This window comes from Staurois parvus, unplaced genomic scaffold (genome assembly GCF_062004578.1).
Source record: "Staurois parvus isolate SC_StPar_1 unplaced genomic scaffold, SC_StPar_1.0 ptg000061l, whole genome shotgun sequence".
Lineage (NCBI taxonomy): Eukaryota > Metazoa > Chordata > Amphibia > Anura > Ranidae > Staurois > Staurois parvus.
In genome coordinates, this window is record NW_028317857.1 from 3,392,591 (window position 1) to 3,411,550 (window position 18,960).

General features: G+C 39.3%; 1 protein-coding gene across 2 annotated transcripts in view; it reads right to left on the reverse strand.

Annotated features, from left to right (window-relative positions):
• LOC149469735 (integrin beta-1-A) overlaps nt 1–18,960 on the reverse strand; it is a 58,089-nt gene that overhangs the window by 6,349 nt on the left and 32,780 nt on the right. For both annotated transcript variants that reach the window (XM_089668694.1, XM_089668695.1), the window contains exons 6-15: nt 13,995–14,233; nt 12,246–12,401; nt 10,228–10,323; nt 10,028–10,117; nt 9,769–9,909; nt 7,597–7,799; nt 2,810–3,048; nt 1,411–1,633; nt 588–820; nt 319–485 (exon numbers count right to left, since the gene is read on the reverse strand). In XM_089668694.1, the coding sequence (XP_089524820.1) occupies nt 319–485; nt 588–820; nt 1,411–1,633; nt 2,810–3,048; nt 7,597–7,799; nt 9,769–9,909; nt 10,028–10,117; nt 10,228–10,323; nt 12,246–12,401; nt 13,995–14,233 (1,787 nt within the window). The remainder of the gene's footprint in view (nt 1–318; nt 486–587; nt 821–1,410; nt 1,634–2,809; nt 3,049–7,596; nt 7,800–9,768; nt 9,910–10,027; nt 10,118–10,227; nt 10,324–12,245; nt 12,402–13,994; nt 14,234–18,960) is intronic.

Genomic DNA, 18,960 nt, shown 5'->3' on the forward strand with positions numbered 1-18,960 from the left:
GAATTTACAGCAAGTTCACAAATAAGATTCATTGCTTCCATCCCAACTGAAACTACTTTGTATGGAAACTTCAAGCACTGATTTACTTTCCTCCCATGGCAGAATCCCTCTGAGATATATGGTTATCTATGGCATTAGAGCTTCCTATCCTGTCTAAGCACAGATGGCTGTGGAGCTGGCCTGAGTCATACACTTCCCTCTATTTTTTGAGTGTGACCATTTTTCAAAAATAGGGCATTTTCTTAAATTCAAAAGAGTGAGGAAAAATCTACATACACTGCTTATACTACAATATACTAGTTATAATACAATACTTACAGCATCCCATTTGGCATTCATTTTCTCCTTTTCAAATTTGGCAAACTCTCTTCTGTCATGAATAATCATTAGAAGCTTCCATATAAGCAACAGTGCCAGTCCAATGAGTACAATTCCAGCCACCACACCAGCAACGATGGGAACGATTTCAGGGCCACTGGGACACTCTAAAACAGAAAATCAGTATATGCATCCTCATTAGCTGCTTACTTTATATGGGAATGGGGGGGGGGGGGGGACGGACGACAACTCTGCTAAGAATACATTACCTGGGTCTTTCACAACATGCACATGCACCTCAGAGTTAGAATTTACAGAGTAGGTATAGTAGAACCAACAATCGTCTACATCTTTCTCTTTGCAGTGTGTGAGAGCGTCTTCCTGTCCTGGTTGAGGTAACTTGTCACGGCTGTCCACCATAGTAAGATTGAAATGTGAACAATGGCTATCACACCGGTCTTGTTTCTCTCCTTTATGGAATGCTCTGCACTGAACACATTCCCTGGGTTAAAAAAAAAAAAAAAAAAAAAAAAAAGACAAACAGGCATTAGCAAAAACAACTGTTAAAGAGACAAGCTAAAATAACTAATGAAGAAAAAAATAAGAAAAGGAAGATGTGACAGTGGATTAAAAAAAAAACAAAAAAAACAAAGTGGTCGATGAAGGTGCACCTGTATAACCCTCACATCAAACTGGAGGAAGTCTCTCAGTTCACCTGTAACATCTGACTTACAGGCATGACCTTGCATTTCTAAAGCCTTGGTTCTCCACTTTAAATAGAACAGTGTGAAGCCAAAATGTATGTATATAGGACACTTAACCTCAGTGGTGACAACATATGTTAAAAACCGTAGTGTCATTACAATCAATAGTGGAGGTGAAAGGCACAGAGAAGTAGGTAATTGTGGGCAAATGGTGATGTTACCACCAAAAAGGCTTAATTTTGCACATATTTACAAGCCCTATGCAATATACTTTTGGACCAGAGACTTGTGTCAGAGATAAAAAGTAGTGTAAACAATGATTTAACTGAACTAAAGTTCATTTTTTTACTTCCTGTACAGGAGAAATGTGTTACTTCTTAATACTTACTTGTGTTCCGCACAAACACCAACACAAGTCTGGCACATCTCACACGTCTGTCCCTGGAATTTGGGGTCTGTACATTTACACCTTCCACATTCACAATTTCCTCTTCCATTACATAGCTGACCATTAGATGCTATGCATGTTGATTTATCCTCCGAGCAATCACAAGCACTACCAGAAAAATTGGGGAAACATTCGCAAACTCTGCATTTGCAGACTCCATTACCTGTAACAAAAGACATGCTTTAGGGAAGAATCCGGTTTCGAAAGTGCCTCTGTATCCTGAAGTGCAAGTCAAATTGCAGGCTGCCTGGCAGCAGGGTCTTTGAGCATGCACTCTTCTGTAGTTGGGCTTTTTCTCAAAGAAATAAACACTGCTCAAAAAATTTAAAGAAACACTTTTTAATCAGAGTATAGCATCAAGTCAATTTAACTCCTGGAATATCAATCTTGTCAGTTAAGTAGCAGAGTTTAAGCTGCTTTGGTGTTAATGAAATTATTAACAGGTGCACTAGATGGGCAACAATGGGATGACCCCCAAAACAAGAATGGTTCTACAAGTAGATGCCACTGACACCTTTTTCCCTACTCATCTTTTCTGACTGTTTTTCACTAGTTTTGCATTTGGCTAGGGTCAGTGACACTACTGGTAGCATGAGGAGATACCTGGACCCTACAGAGGTTGCACAGGCAGTCAAACTCCTCCAGGATGGCACATCAATACGTGCCATTGCCGGAAGGTTTGCTGCGTCTCCCAGCACAGTCTCAAGAGCATGGAGGAGATTTCAGGAGACAGGCAGCTACTCTAGGAGAGCTAGACAGTGGCATGGAAGGTCCTTAACCCATCCGCAGGACCAGTATCTGCTCCATTGTGCAAGGAGGAACAGGATGAGCACTGCCAGAACCCTAAAAAAAAATGACCCCCAGTAGGCCACTGGTGTAAATGTCTCTGACCAAACAATCAGAAACAGACTTCATGAGGGTGGCCTGAGGGCCCGACATCCTCTAGTTGGCCCTGGGCTCACTGCCCGGCACCATAGAGTTCGATTGGCACTTGCCATTGGAGGCATATCCATGGAGGGTTGCACAGACCTCTACAGGCTAGACAATGGCATGCTGACTGCCATTTGGTATCAGGATGAAATCCTTAGACCCACTGTCAGAACCTACGCTGGTGCAGTGGGTCCTGGTTTCCTCCTGGTGCACGGCAATGCACGGCCTCATGTGGCAAGAGTATGCAGGCAGTTCCTGGAGGGTGAAGGAATTGATAAAATTGAATGGCCCCCACACTCACCTCACTCACATTCACAGCGGCAATAAACGTTTTATTTTGGATTTAATACATCATTAAGTATCCAGCATTGTTCTTTCCTTGGGTTTCTGAATATAGTGTTGCACTTACCTCCACAAAGCAACCCATTGGATCGGTCACAATTGAAATTGTCGCAGTCACAGTATTTTCCAGAGTAGACCTCATTAGGATTTTCCCTCTTCTTACATACACACTGGCCACAGATACAGTCTCCATTGTTACTGCAGATCTCTGAGCTATTCTCCTTTCTACACTGAGCATCCATGTCTTCACTGCTAACTTGCTCTGTGCTGCATTCGCACTGTTTTCCAATACGACCCTCGTTGCATCTGAAAATAAAGGAAACCCGTGTGAAAAGCCAACATACACTGAAAATAACCTATTTATTCCTCCGTAACCTAAAACCTGCACTTCTAGAGATTTCGGAAGTATAACTTTAGCTCTGCACTTCCAAATAAATAATAAAAAGATACAGATGTACTGAAGGAGCCATGGAAAATTGTCAGCCAAACAGCGCCTAATTAAACCTTCTCAGAGTCTGTGAACTTCTCAAATTATAAATCAAAATTCATACTCCCAATTGCCCTACCGACATGGAATCACTCCTTCAATATCCACGTGTGCCCTAAAAATGCTTGTGCATAACTTCAGATCTCATTCCATAGTAAAAATCCACGAAACATGATCTTCCAAATAAGTCCTTCCCGGACTATACCATCCACTAGTATAGATAAAAGTGGCTCCCCTCATCCAGCACTGCTCAAAGTTCCAATCTTATAGGGCATCATAACATTGGTCAAGAACAAAAGCCATATAGTGTAATATGTATTATAAATGGATCTATTTAATAGAAATGTGCTTACAAGCAAAAGGTAATTAAAATCGCATATCTCCTTAGTAGAGTAGTAGTGTGTCCACTCAATAACAGCGGTCGATATACAGAACCTCTCTCAAGATGGCTACTGCGTTCACCAATAAGATGTAGGCATGGTTTGGGTATTTTGACAGCTGGCAAAACGGTGTTAAAATGCAATATGCACAGTGGGAGATTCATCTATCTGCACTGTGTGGCATGGATGAAGGAATTCATTTGAATTTTTTACAGGCTGAATGGAAAATAAAACTGCGTATTTCCAGCTTTACAATTTATCAGCCATTACATTGGTGGGGTTTATTAAGCACAAAAAAAAAAGTCAATCTCAACTCATTTACTGCTGGTCTTGCAAAGCGGCTTTAGTGCAAAGCTGAATATTACAGTAAGGTTAGAACAAATCCAGCAGCCATTATGTTTCCAGTGGCAGTAAACTGGACAGCACACAGCTTCAATACATTGAATAAACCCTCAAAATGATCCCCCCAGTTGTCAGCAAGCAATAAGGGAAACCACAAAAACTATTTAAAGTTGCAAAGTTAGACTGCTGTGGAAACCTGAAAATAAACAAAAGCTTCCTGGTAACAAGAAGTGAAGTCAAACCAATAGACAATTAAAATTTGCTGTAATTATTACCTCTCAAGACTACTGGCATGTTTTATAAAGCAACACAGAGGACAATAATATTCAAAGCATGGTAAGACACTTAAAATCCAAGGTGTACAACTTTGGAAGCCTGTTTGTTGGAATCTGCCAAATTAAAAGTAAATCTAGGGATCCATCATGTTTTGGTAAATGGTTGAGGCTGGTGGTACTCTAACAGTGTGTGAAAATAACAGTACAAAAAATATCAATTATCTGAATGCCAAAGTGTAATTTAAAAATGGTTTCTGACCACGTGAATGAATCTTGTGTTCAAACCAACAATGTTCTAATGTCGCAAAGCAATGCATCACCTATTTCACACCCATGACAAAGCACACTTGGGATGAAGAGGAAATGGGTGGTTTGCCACATAAAAAATGTGGTCAACAGATTTGAAAGACTGCATGATGCCATCTAGTCAGCATGGACTAAAAATCTGTAAATAAAATCAGCACTTTGTTAAATCAATACCAAGCTGTTCTGAAAGGAAAAAGGGATCCTGTCTAATAATTGATAAGTGCATCTATAACATGGCCAACAGAGTATTTCAACGATGCTGTAAAAAAAAAAAAAAAAAAAAAAAAAAAAACCTGTTTAGTAGCGCTGCATAGGTTAACTGATCAAACTACTTTGATATACATTTCTGCAGATATCTCTCAGCCTCCTTAAAACTAACCTACCTAAACAGAAATTTTGCACCAGCCTTTTATAAAGCTCATCTGAAGTCTGATCTTATTTGATCTATTACAGGCCTGGTATCTCCCTTGTGGGAATTCATAAAGGGTGTTGTAAACATCTTTCAGAATTCGATTTGGCCACCACACCAAAACTGCAGCCAATCCATATACTGGTCACAGATGGTACACAAGTCTGTCGGTACTTGGCAGCGTGGTCAGAATGACTATACTGAACACTTCTTCCTCCGTGCGCTCCCTCCCTATCTGGCCACTCCTCCTGTCACGCTGACAGGTGCATGGCCAAGGAGTTTTGCAGTAGGGGTGGGCAGAGCCTGATGGGAACTGAGAGACTAGCTTCAGGTCAAGTCTGCCTTGCTGATTGACCGCACACAGCAGTGGGAACATCCATGGCAACTATTCAGTACAATAGTGACTTTTGAATTAGCCCACTGCTATCCACGTTCAATCAAAAGTAGGATGGACATGATGTGGAACTAGTCTCAGCTCTCTATCAGGTTCCACCCACCCAGTGAAGTTAGTCATTGCACAAATGTGGCCATTACCATATCTGGGTGATGACACTACCAGTATCCCCGGTCCTTGTCTGCATACACCTTTTCGAAAATCTCTGGGCTGACAGCTGAATGGGGCTGAGGATACAATACTGTCTGGGAAGCTGTTCGATTAATGACAGCCTCCCAGCACAGACATGTCTACTCTGAGCTTAGAATTGGGTCTTAATTACCTCCCAGTTTCCTAACCTGCGAATTGGCGGTAATTCTTTTGCTGACATAGTGGCAGCTTCTTAAAGTGGCTGTAGTTAGAAAAACCTCAATTTGGCACACACGTAGATAACATTAGGAAAGCTAGCACAAACGCTTGCTTGAATAAGGGTAGCTCCAAAGCGAACTACTGTTTGCTTTGGAGCGCCCCTTGATGACATCGGTGTGACAAAACCGGTTGGGCGTGGCCTACTCGATGTGCACGTTAGAGAGCCTTGCTGTTCTGTGCTGTATGGGAGAGATCCGCGGAGAGCGTTAACTGTATCTCAACCCTTTTTTGCGATTGAAGCTGGTGTCTGTTGGACACCTTGTTTGTGAGTTTCCTTATACCTTTTTTATTAAAGAGATAAATGAAAAAAACGTATTGCACCATTATGTTCTCTTTTTTGTCCCTGAGTGTACTGCATGCTCTCATGGAGGTATGAGAAAGAGTGGAGAAGTTCATCATAAGAACTTGGGCTGCAAAGTTGTTTGTCTGTGATTATTATTATCTGGAAGTATCTGAAACATCACCATATCTATTTGGACATCGGGTTCATTGCTCCCAGAGCACAAGCACTGTTGCTGGTTTATAATCTGACCAGCCATTAGCTCTGGTGAGTTCATTTAATCTCCTTTGGTGGTGGATTTTTCACAATTGGTTCAAGTCACTGAAGATATATATTTTTTGGACACTAATTTATGTTTGGACACTATAATTATTTATTTAAAACACTGTTTTTTGGATGATGATATACACCTTTGTATAAGTTTGTTATTAGCGCATACCTTTTAATTAGAACTACTGTCAGAAGTGGTATGAGAGCTTTAATGAATTCCTGGGACTGGGTCACACACCTTGAGACCAGATGACCTGACACACCTGTCAGTCAGGATCACATTAAGTGATTACATTAAATAAGGGGGAAATTAAATAACAGCTAAAACATGCAAAGGGTTTGCAGGATGCCTATTAAAGAGATTGCAAATCAACTGGAGTGCAATTTGTGCACAAAAAAAAAAAAGTTATTTGGGTCTGTTTTGAAAATAAAGTGACAGTTTTACAATAGTGTGGTTAAGTTAGCAACTGTTTGTCTCTCCTTTTTTGTGATGCAACTGTGATATAGTGACAAAATGTAATGTAACCTCAGACACATCTTAGAACAGAAGTGGTAAGGAGCATAGATGTTCTTTTTCATAGCAGCTTATTTATAAAACAAACTGCGTACAGAAAATAAAATACATTTCTAACTTGTGTTATAAAAGAACAGATTAGAAACCTCAAACAAGGCAGTCTTGATAAATGTCTCTTAAAGTCTGAAAAAATGAGGAAACAAAACATTCAGTACATCACTGGAAGACATGCATATCTCCCCATATTTTGGCTCTTTATTAATGCTGCAAGCACCAAAAATTCTAATTGACCCTGCCTGTAACCTGATAAAGTCCTAACTTCCTATAGTGAGCTGACAACGCTGCTTCTGCTGCCCTAAAATCCAAAGCAGTGTTCTCTACCACAGAACTAGAATACACCTCCATGCTATACAGATAAGGAGAGGGGGAGGTGTTCTGTTGTCTAGCTGAAAGATGGGCAGGACAGACAACTACTTGACAGTTCAGTGTCGCAAAGGCACTGTTATTAGAACGCTAGATGAATTTAGATGAACACAGGATTTTGGAAGTCCAACAGGTATTTTGTCTCTACTTTAAGCATTTTAAAATAGGTAAAATATGGGGAAATATCATGTGTTGCAGTGATGTACTGTACAAGTACGTACGAAGGCATAATACTTGGTAATCAGTCCCCACAGAATCTGGTACTGCCATTCCCACAGTGCACATAACACATATAAAAGCGTAAATTATTGTGAATGGATCATTATAGTTTCATCGTGTAGATCAAGTACAGCCAAAAACAAGTACCTGCAGGCTCCACATTCAAATGTACCATTGCCAAAATGACATTCTGGGCTGTCAGGCGTTCCCGACTGTTGACAATCACATTCACAGATAAATTTCAGAAAAATCTCAACTTCCTCAGTAAATCCCAATGGCTTAATTTTAATGGGCTCAGTTTGTTCCTTTTTGGGGCACTTGTGAGCAGTTAAGCTGATCTCAAATTCAACCTAAAAAAACAAAAAAAAAAAAAATTTCAGCTAATACTATGTGGCCAAACAAAAAATATCCAAATATCACACTATGATGCAGATATTTTAGTGTACATTAAAGTGATTGTAAATGCTTTTTTTTCCCCTTTTTTAAAACAGTTTTATACTTACCTGCTATGTGAAATGGAATTGCACAGAGCGGCACCAATGCTCCTCTTGGGTCTTCCACCAAAGCTCCTGGCTCCTTCCCTCTGCCAAGTGCCCCCATAGAAAGGTGCTTGATACAGAAAGCAGGACTCGGCCCCACCCCTTGCTCCCTCATCACTGGCTTTGATTGACAGCAGCAGGAACCATTGACTTCAGCAAAGCCAGTGAGACCAGGAAGCGAGGAGAAAGAAGAGCTGCAGACGTGCACCTTGCTGGATCATATAAGGGCTCAGGTAAGTAGAAGAGGGAAAAAAAAAAAAAAAAAAACAGTAAAAAGGGGGATAAAAGGGTGCCGACGGAAGAAGATTGGTTGATCAGAACTAATCAGTTATGTGAGATGGAAAGACTTTATTATACACACAGACGGGATGGAGATGTACCATAAAAAGTGGGGAAAATGGGAAGAATTTAGACAGAAAGTGAAATATAGTTGATTTACACCTCTTGACGAATAATGTATTTTAGAAATGAGTTTTAGAAAGAAAAGGATAGTGCTATATATTTATTTGTTCTCTCTCTCTTGAAATAGAAAAGAAAAGGCAGAGTGGGATGGGATGGAGGGGGGAGGGGGGATATGGGGATGGGTGTGGGCGGGGAGGGGCTTAGGAGGGAATCAGGGTTGTGGGAATTAAATAAATTATGAGGAATATAATGATTATTTAATGAAGAAAATGTTTGTTAATTATATCTGATTGAAAACCAATAAATATTTATAATGAAAAAATATAAGGGCTCAGGTAAGTAGAAGAGGGAAAAAACAGTAAAAGGGGGATACCAATGCCTAAACTTTTTTTACCTTAATGCAAGGAATGCATTAAAGTAAAAAATATTTAACTTTATAGGAGATAATGTATATGTCATGTAATCTGCCTTAAATCTGACTTCCTCCTTCCCAATGGTGCATTTTGTTTTTGTGCTGCGCTAGGCAACAATCAAGATTGGGGAGAGATCGGCAGATATTGTGTGCTGGAATTCCCCCATTTCAACAATGTGTGTATGTGAGCTCTTCCCTCTCCCTGCCATGGTCAGCTGTCCGCTATCAGATGATCACCCCTCACCTGTCTCCCTCCAGGTGGACTCTCCACTCTCCCTTAAGATCGACCCTGGCGCCAGCCCTGGTCCCCTGCTACATGAGTCCCTTCTTCAGCGGGGAAGGTAGGGTGTGGTTTGGGAAATGGATAATGATCCTAAACACACCTCGAAATCCACAGGGGATTACATCAAGAGGCGTAAACTGAAGGTTTTGCCATGGCCTTCACAATCTCCTGACCTCAACATAATTGAAAATCTATGAATAGACCTTAAAAGAGCAGTGCGTGACAGACAGCCCAGAAATCTGAAAGAACAGGAAGACTTTTGTAAGGAAGAATGGGCAAAGATACCTCAAACAAGAATTGAAAGACTCTTGGCTGGCTACAAAAAGCGTTTACAAGCTGTGATACTTGCTAAAGGGGGCAGTACAAGATATTAACTCTGCAGGGTGTCTAAACTTTTGCAGACGCCATTTTTTTGTTTTCTGTTATTTTGAAAGTGTAAATGATGGAAATAAAAGCTAACTTTTGTTGACATATTATAAGAATGTCTAATCTGTAATTTGATGCCTTTTGGAGATTTTTCCATCTTTCCTTGGCTTCTTTATGCACATTAATACAAATTTTTAGCTGGGGTGCCCAAATTTTCGATCCCCACTGTATATCACTTGTCCATTTAGAAGTCTGCCTGAAGTTCAGATATAAGAAAATGACATACAACGAGCATAAGTTAAACTGCAAATACTTACTTGATCTCCCAGAGAGATATTGGAGCACTTCCTTCCATTCTCTCCTGTTCCAATCACTCCGTTCTTACAGAATGACTTATAATTGATTGTGACACCTTCTGGCAATTTGCTGTTTTCTAGAATAAGCTCTGAAGACAGTGACTGGATTAAAAAGAAAAAAATATATATATATTTTTACATATGAAGAACAAAGCTTTGAAACAGGAAGCAGACAGGAGCCGAGATCATTATCTGGCCATTGTCAGAAGTGCGTACTTACGTTGTAGGAATCAATGATCAGCTGAATTACATTACTAGAGTTTGAAGACAGAGTTCCCACAGCTGATTTTGGGATAAGGTTTTTCAGCTCCTAGAAATGAGAAGAAACACTTTAACAGTTTTACAAAATAACTATATTAGTGGGGTAATTGTCTGGGAAACAAAAAAAAAACCCAACAACAACGCACACACTTTATATACCTTGTAAACAGGCTGAAATTCCTCAGTAACAGCAAAGATTGTTTGTATGTTGTTTTCACTGAGCTTCTGGACCAAATGAGCGATTGAGGGGTAATCCTGTGAATGTAAGTATGAAACCGTATTAAAGTATCTTGTATTTGGGCAACACCTGTAATAGGATATATATTAAAAAAAAAAAAACACCGAGATATATATATATATATATATATATATATATAGTTACTAAACCCACAATAGTAAAATCAGTCTGTATATGCAGTAAAGCATGCTTAATATACTTACTGTGGAACTTAAGGGGTTAATCCTCTGCACTGTGTAAAAACTATGTTTGATCCTGACTTCTCTGATCCCCCCCTTCTTCCAGTGTCCCCTCTTATCCCCTGACAACACACAGCGTGTGGAGACACTCTGCACATGCTCAGTTTGGTGTGTATTGCTGGAGAGGTTTTTTTTTTTTAAATTTCTTTCTTTGGAGAGTGCAGCACAGGGACAATCAGCACTGTCCAGACAGAAGTCAGGGGTCCTGCATTCCCCTAGAGCAGAATGAAAAAGTCTCCTACAAGCTTTAACATGTGCTCGGCTGGACACTGATTGAAATCAGATATGCAATATACTGCTGATGAAAAAAGGTATTTAGCAGTTTATATTTACTAAAATAATTGCACTTCCATGTTGTGTGTACTGTGGGAGACCAGATATAGTGAATGCAGGGTCCCGGGTTTAGTAACCCTTTAACACACACAGTTATGACCAAAAAAAAAAAAATTCTACACACACCTATACATAGACACACAGTTATGGCCAAAAATTGGTACCCCTGCATTTCTGTCAGATAATGCATCATTTCTTCCAGAAAATTGTTGCAATTATAAAATGTTTAGGCATTCTCATCTTCTTTTGTTTGTATTGGTATGAGACAAAAAAGTGGGGAGACAAAAAGCCAAATCTGACACATTCCACGCGAAACCCTGATAATAGAACGGACAAAATTGTCACCCTCAACTTAATATTTGGTAGCACACCCCTTGGGAAAAATAACTGAAATCAAAAGCTTCCTGTAACCAATTAGTTTCTTACACCTCTCTCCTGGAATTTTGGACCGCTCTTCTTTCACCAACTGCTCCAGGTCTCTCAGATTGGAAGGGTACCTTTGTTGCAATCTTTGATAAATTTTTTCTCTTTCATCCACGTCTAGAGAGATTAGTTACAGTGCCATCCGCTTTAAACTTCTTGACAATGTTGCACACAGTGTACACAGGAACATTAGGATCTCTGGAGACGGCCTTGTAACCTTGAGATTGCCCATGCTTTTCCACAATTTTTGTTCTCAAATCCTCAGACAATTCTTCTCCATGCTGCATATGGCACACAGAGACACACAACAGAAAAGCCAATTTTTCAACATTTTAACTGGTTGCCATTTTGATTCCTATATTGTCAGCACGTGTTGATACAGTTGAGTTTAATTACAAATTACAGGAACATCACAAACTTGGAATGCAATTATTTCCAATTAGACGCCAATAATTGTATCCAGTCCATTTTTGGGTTTTTGCGTGGAATGTGCCAGATTTGGCTTTAATTTTCTCTACTTTTTTGTGTCATACCAACACAAACAAAAGAAATAAACATGAGAATGCTTAAACAATTTCCTGGGTGAAGTGGTGCATTATCTGACAAAAATGTGGGGGTGCCAATATTGTGTGTGTGTGTGTGTGTGTGTGTGTGTGTTTTTTTTTTTTTTTCCTTTTCACAATGCCCATGTGATTACAGGAAATGCTACAATACTCCTAAACCTGTATAGGCTAGATGGTGTACGTGATCCAGCTTGCATGTGCCACCCGCCCGCAGTAAAAGTTTTTAATTACCAATTAATTATATCCGAGACAGAGCAATAACAAATATCAAATATATACAATTTTTCTAAGATTTATAATTAAAGTCTTACAAAATGTAGGATCCAACTTAATGTAGTCTAAGATAAGAAAAATTATCAAAAACGACAATTGCAGACTCACATAATAATGGCTCATTGTGTACATATTGTCTCGCATGTGACATTTCCCATCATTTGGCAGAACGATTCCTCCTAACTTGCCATCACCAGCAAAATGGAAGCCAGCATCAGTAGAAAACACCAACAAACGTGTGACATTCCTCCATCCAATGTGTTCCTAAAATAAAAACACTACAGCATGAAGGACCTGTTTTCATGACAGAAAAAAAGCAATGCTCAAATGCTTATAGAAACATAAAATTGCCACATCCTCCTTTTGATTAGCAATGCCACCACAGCAATATAGCTAGGTCAAATGACCGCAAATAGGATTACCAGTGCCATTCTTTTATATAGTATGGTGTTGATGTACAAGTGCACAGCACTGTCTAAAATCAGTACATATGGCACAAGTTAGAATGGGATTATATGAGATTTATCACCTTGACATGAAGGGGGGTGGGGGTGTTCTGTAGCTCTGTAGGGAATTGGGCGAGCCGATAACACTTCTTAACCCCTTCACGCCTAAGGGTAAAACAAATCTTAATGCCTAAGCACAATCTTGCAACTTTGACCTGTGTTCATAAAACCGTACACATTATCACAACTACTTTGTACATCCAGGTGGATTATACCTTGTTTTTTTTCGGGACAAATTGGGCTTTCATTGCGTGGTAAATGGTAATGTAGATCTGATTTTTCTTTTGTATTATCAAAGGAAAACTGGCCAAAATAGTAAATTTAGCTGTGTTTCTATCATAACCTACCACCAAAAAACAACCCAAAATAAATTTTCCAGCTCTTGACGACGCAGCGATAACATATTTTCCAGCGTATAAGACTACTTTTTATACTTAAAAATAAATATACCCCAAAAATTGGGGGTCGTCTTATACGCGGGGTATAAAATGTGAACCTTGAGTTCGTTTGGGTCAAGCTGGCTGGATGTTTGGTAATACTGTACATACAGTATACCGCGCTGAGCCAAGCTGGCTCAAAACAAATGTCCCTATGACAGATTAATCTGTCAGCCCGCTGGATGTGCGGTATATACAATATACTGCGCTGAGCCAATCGGTTTCAAAACGTACTGGTACATCCCTACGGTAATCAGCCCGCTGGATGCGTGTATGTACGATAGCTGTGGCTACATACAGTATACACTGGGCCAATCAAGGCGAGCGATGTATTCTACTAATGAATACAAAGCCTGCTCGGATTGGCTAAGTCAGAGAGGCGGGCTGATGATGTCACAACCTCAGCCAATCTGAGCAGGTTTTGTATTCATTAGTAGAATACATCGCTCTCCGTGATTGGCCCAGTGTATACTGTATGTAGCCTCAGCTACTGTACATACACACATCCAGCGGGTTGATTACAGTAGGGACGTACCGGTATGTTTTGAACCCGCTTGGCTCAGCACAGTATACTGTATATACACCGCACATCCAGCGGGCTGACAGATTAATCTGTCATAGGGATATTTGTTTTGAGCCAGCTTGGCTCAGCGCGGTATACAGTATGTACATTACTGCACATCCAGCGGGCTGTATATATACATATGTCATTCAAACCACTGAAATAAAGCAATATGTGTGAAGTAGTGATGGGTCACTTATAGAAAATCATGTGTAGTGTCTGCTTGTATATCACTGATGTTTTTTTGTCAGGTTGTATTGAACTGAAAACTCCTTAAATAAAATAAAATAAAAAAAAAAAAAAGTGCAGAAATAGTTGGTTCCATTGAGCACCATGCCCTCCCAGTACTTACACCACACACAGCGACTTGCATAATTGCATCAAATCCACCTTCTGGGGAATCCAGATTACCAGAGATCTGCTGCTTGCCTACTAGTTCATTAAAAAGGTTTCCATTACTTGTGAGGCTGAGTACATTCTTGTAACTGAACGGACTGGTACAATTCTGATCTGAGGTGCACGGGTTGATGAGTTTAGCAGGAGTAGTACTAATATATGGCATGACAGTTTTCTCTACAAAAGACCCAAAACCTGAAGCAAAACAAAGTATAAAGTAAAATTTAGTGAATTTTCAACATACAAAGGGCAACTTACATCAAACAAAACAAGCTAAAACTTAAAACCCAAAAACACTGGGACGCTGTGTAAAATCGACATAAAACAAATGCAATGATTTGCAAATCTCATAAACCATTATTTAATTCACAATAGAAAACATGTCAAATGTTTGAACGGAGAACATGCACAATATTAATTTTAAAAAAGTGATGTGTAAATTGACGGCTCTATACAAGTACCTGTAAAAATAATTTGGCAAGAGCTCAGTAACATGATTGAGTATAAAAACAGCATCTTAGAGAGTCAAAGTTTCTCAGAAGTAAAGATGGGCAGAAGTTCGACCATCTGTGAAAGTTGCATCTTAAAACGGTCAAACAATTTCATAATAATGTTCAACGTAAAATTGCAAAGTCTTTAAATATATTATCTACAGTACATAATATCAAGATTACGACAATCTGGAGAAATCTTTGTGTGCAAGGGACAAGGCTGAAACACCTTATTGGATGCCCGTGATCTTCAGGCCTTCAGACGGCTCTGCACTGAAAACAGGCATGATTCTATGATGGACATCACTGCATGGGAGTAAACAAACATTTAAAATAATGTGGCTGCACAAGTGTGCACACCCTCCTATAACTGGGGATGTAGCTGTATTCAAAATTAAGCAATCACATTCACAATCATGTTAAATAGGAGTCAGTACACACCTGCCATCATTTAAAGTGCCTCTGATTAACCCCCCAAAATGTTCAGCTGTTCTAGTAGGTCTTTCCTGACATTTTCTTAGTTGCATCCTACAGCAAAAGCCTTGGTCCGCAGAAAGATTTCAAAGCATCAGAGGGATCTCATTGTTAAAAGGGATCAGTCAGGAGAAGGGTACAAAAGAATTTCCATAGCATGAGATATACCATGGAACACCGTGAAGACAGTCAAGTGGAGAAATATGGCGCAACAGTGACATTACCAAAGAACTGGACGTCCCTCCAAAATTGATGAAAAGACGAGAAGAAAACTGGTCTGGGAAGCTGCCAAGAGCAACATTAAAAGAGCTGCAGGAATATATGGCAAGTACTGGCTGTGTGGTACATGTGACAACAATCTCCCGTATTTTTCATATATCTGGGCTATGGGGTAGAGTGGCAAGACGGAAGCCTTTTTCTTACAAAGAAAAAATATCCAAGTCCAGCTAAATTTTGCAAAAACACATCTGAAGTCTCCCAAAAGCATGTGGGAAAATGTGTTCTGGTCTGATGAAACCAAGGTTGAACTTTTTGGCCATAGTTCCAAAAAATATGTTTGGTGCAAAAGCAACACGGCACATCACCAAAAGAACACCATACCCACAGCGAAGCATGGTGATGGCAGCATCATGCTTTGGGGCTGTTTTTCTTCAACTGGAACCTTAGTCAAGGTAGATGGCATTATGAACAGTTCCAAATACAAGTCAATATTGCCACAAAACCATCAGTCTTCTGCTAGAAAGCTGAACATAAAAAGAGGAACTTCATCTTTCAGCATGACAACCACCTAAAGCATACATCCAAATCAACAAAGGAATGGCTTCACCAGAAGAAGATTCAAGTTTCGGAATGGCCCAGCCAGAGCCCAGACCTGAATCTGATCAAAAATCTGTGGGGTGATGTGAAGAGGGCTGTGCACAGGAGATGCCCTTGCAATCTGACAGATTTGGAGTGTTTTTGCAAGGAAGAGTGGGAAAATATTGCCAAGTCAAGATGTACCATGCTGATAGACTCATCCCCAAAAGACTGAGTGCTGGAATCAAACCAAAAGGTGCTTCTACAAAGGATTAGTTTAAGGATGTGCACACTTATGCAATCATATTATTGTCATTTTTTACTTTCCTCCACCTAAAAGATATCAGTTTGTTGTTCAACTGATATGTACAGTTTATAGGTTAAAAGGCAGAAAAAGTTCTGAAATGATTTCTGTGTGTAGACTTTCTATAGTGAGTGCGCGCACACACATATATACATAAATATATATATATATACATATATATATATATATATACACATACACACACATACATACATACACACACACATAAAAAAAAAAAAAAAAATATATATATATATATATATATATATATATATATATATATATTATATACACACACACACACACCCATATGAAGCCCATAGTAACGAGAATAAAAGGAAGCTTACAAATACATGTAAAAACAATCACAGCTATTACTCCAGCACTTTTTCTTTCTGAAATGTTCCCTGGTACATTGGCACTGCTGGTGTTTAAAATTCTTGCACTCTAAGCCATCCACAAGAACAATACAAGTTTGTGAACAGAGATAGATCTGACTGAATCTTCAATCTTGGTTTACTACCACTATGTGCACTGAGGACAAACTGATACAGTTTTACCCCCTTCCTGCCCAGGCCAATTTTCAGGTTTCAGCGCTCTTACACTTTGAATGATAATTGTACGGTCATGCAACACTGTACCCAAACTAAAATGTTATTTTCTTCACACAACTAGAGCTTTCTTTTGGTGGTATTTAATCACCGCTGGGGTTTTTATTTTTTGCTAAATGAAAAAAAAAAAAGACCAAAAATTGTGAAAAAACCCAACATGTTTTTCTTTGTTATAAAAGTTTGCAAATAAATAATTGTTCTTCATAAATTTAGGCCAAGATGTATTCTGCTACATGTCTTTGGTGAAAATAACCCAAATTAGTATTTATTATTTACTCTGTAGGAAATTTAGAGTTCACAAACTATGGGATATATCTGAAAATTGATCAATCCTGAAGTATTGACAGCCAATCTAATTTCTTGAGGCCCAAAAATGTCAGAACAGTACATATATCCCCCAAATGACCCCTTTTTGCAAAGTAGAGATTCCGACATTTCATAAGAGGCATGGCGAGTTTTTTGAAGTTGTAATTTTGCTATAATTTTTTGGAAAATTAAGAAATTAAAAAAAATGTTCACAATTTATTTTTTACATACTGTCACCAGTGCAGTACAACATCATCGCACAACTGGTGTGGCAGTGATTAGGGACACTGGTGACAGTACGGAAATAAAATTGATACTTTTTTATTACTTTTGTTAAATTTTTTTTCTTTGTTTTTGTCATATTATTACACTATGACCAAAGTACCAGTACCATTGTACTACTTTGGGGAAGTGATCAGTGTATATATATATATATATATATATATATATATATTTTTTTTTTTTTTTTACACACAATTTGTTTGCTTATATGCAAGCATTTAACTGAATGAAAATCAATTCATTCAGGTTTTTTTTGTGATTAGCTGTCATTGGCCACAGCTAATAACATGCCAGATGGGCTGTGATTGACCCAGCCTGTGCATGTGATCACTGTGACCATTCACAGCTAAAACACACTTGTATACAATGGATGGCATGAAAGGAAGCCATCCATTGTATACAAGTGTCATGTGACCTGCTGCAATTGCTCACAGCAGGTCACATGTTACTGGCAACTGGGCAGGTACACAGATACAGTCAGGTCCATAAATATTGGGACATCGACACAATTCTAACATTTTTGGCTCTATACACCACCACAATGGATTTGAAATGAAACGAACAAGATGTGCTTTAACTGCAGACGGTCAGCTTTAATTTGAGGGTATTTAAATCTAAATCAGGTGAACGGTGTAGGAATTACAACAGTTTGCATATGTGCCTCCCACTTGTTAAGGGACCAAAAGTAATGGGACAATTGGCTTCTCAGTTGTTCCATGGCCAGGTGTGTGTTATTCCCTCATTATCCCAATTACGAGCAGATAAAAGGTCCAGAGTTCATTTCAAGTGTGCTATTTGCATTTGGAATCTGTTGCTGCCAACTCTCAAGATGAGATCCAAAGAGCTGTCACTATCAGCGAAGCAAGCCATCATTAGGCTGAACAAACAAAACAAACCCATCAGAGAGATAGCAAAAACATTAGGCATGGCCAAAACAACTGTTTGGAACATTCTTAAAAAGAAGGAACGCACCGGTGAGCTCAGCAACACCAAAAGACCCGGAAGACCACGGAAAACAACTGTGGTGGATGACCGAAGAATTCTTTCCCTGGTGAAGAAAACACCCTTCACAACAGTTGGCCAGATCAAGAACACTCTCCAGGAGGTAGGTGTATGTGTGTCAAAGTCAACAATCAAGAGAAGACTTCACCAGAGTGAATACAGAGGGTTCACCACAAGATGTAAACCATTGGTGAGCCTCAAAAACAGGAAGGCCAGATTAGAGTTTGCCAAACGACATCTAAAAAAGCCTTCACAGTTCTGGAACATCATCCTATGGACAGATGAGACCAAGATCAACTTGTACCAGAGTGATGGCAAGAGAAGAGTATGGAGAAGGAAAGGAACTGCTCATGATCCTAAGCATACCACCTCATCAGTGAAGCATGGTGGTGGTAGTGTCATGGCGTGGGCATGTATGGCTGCCAATGGAACTGGTTCTCTTGTATTTATTGATGATGTGACCGCTGACAAAAGCAGCAGGATGAATTCTGAAGTGTTTTGGGAAATATTATCTGCTCATATTCAGCCAAATGCTTCAGAACTCATTGGACGCCGCTTCACAGTGCAGATGGACAATGACCCAAAGCATACTGCAAAAGCAACCAAAGAGTTATTTAAGGGAAAGAAGTGGAATGTTATGCAATGGCCAAGTCAATC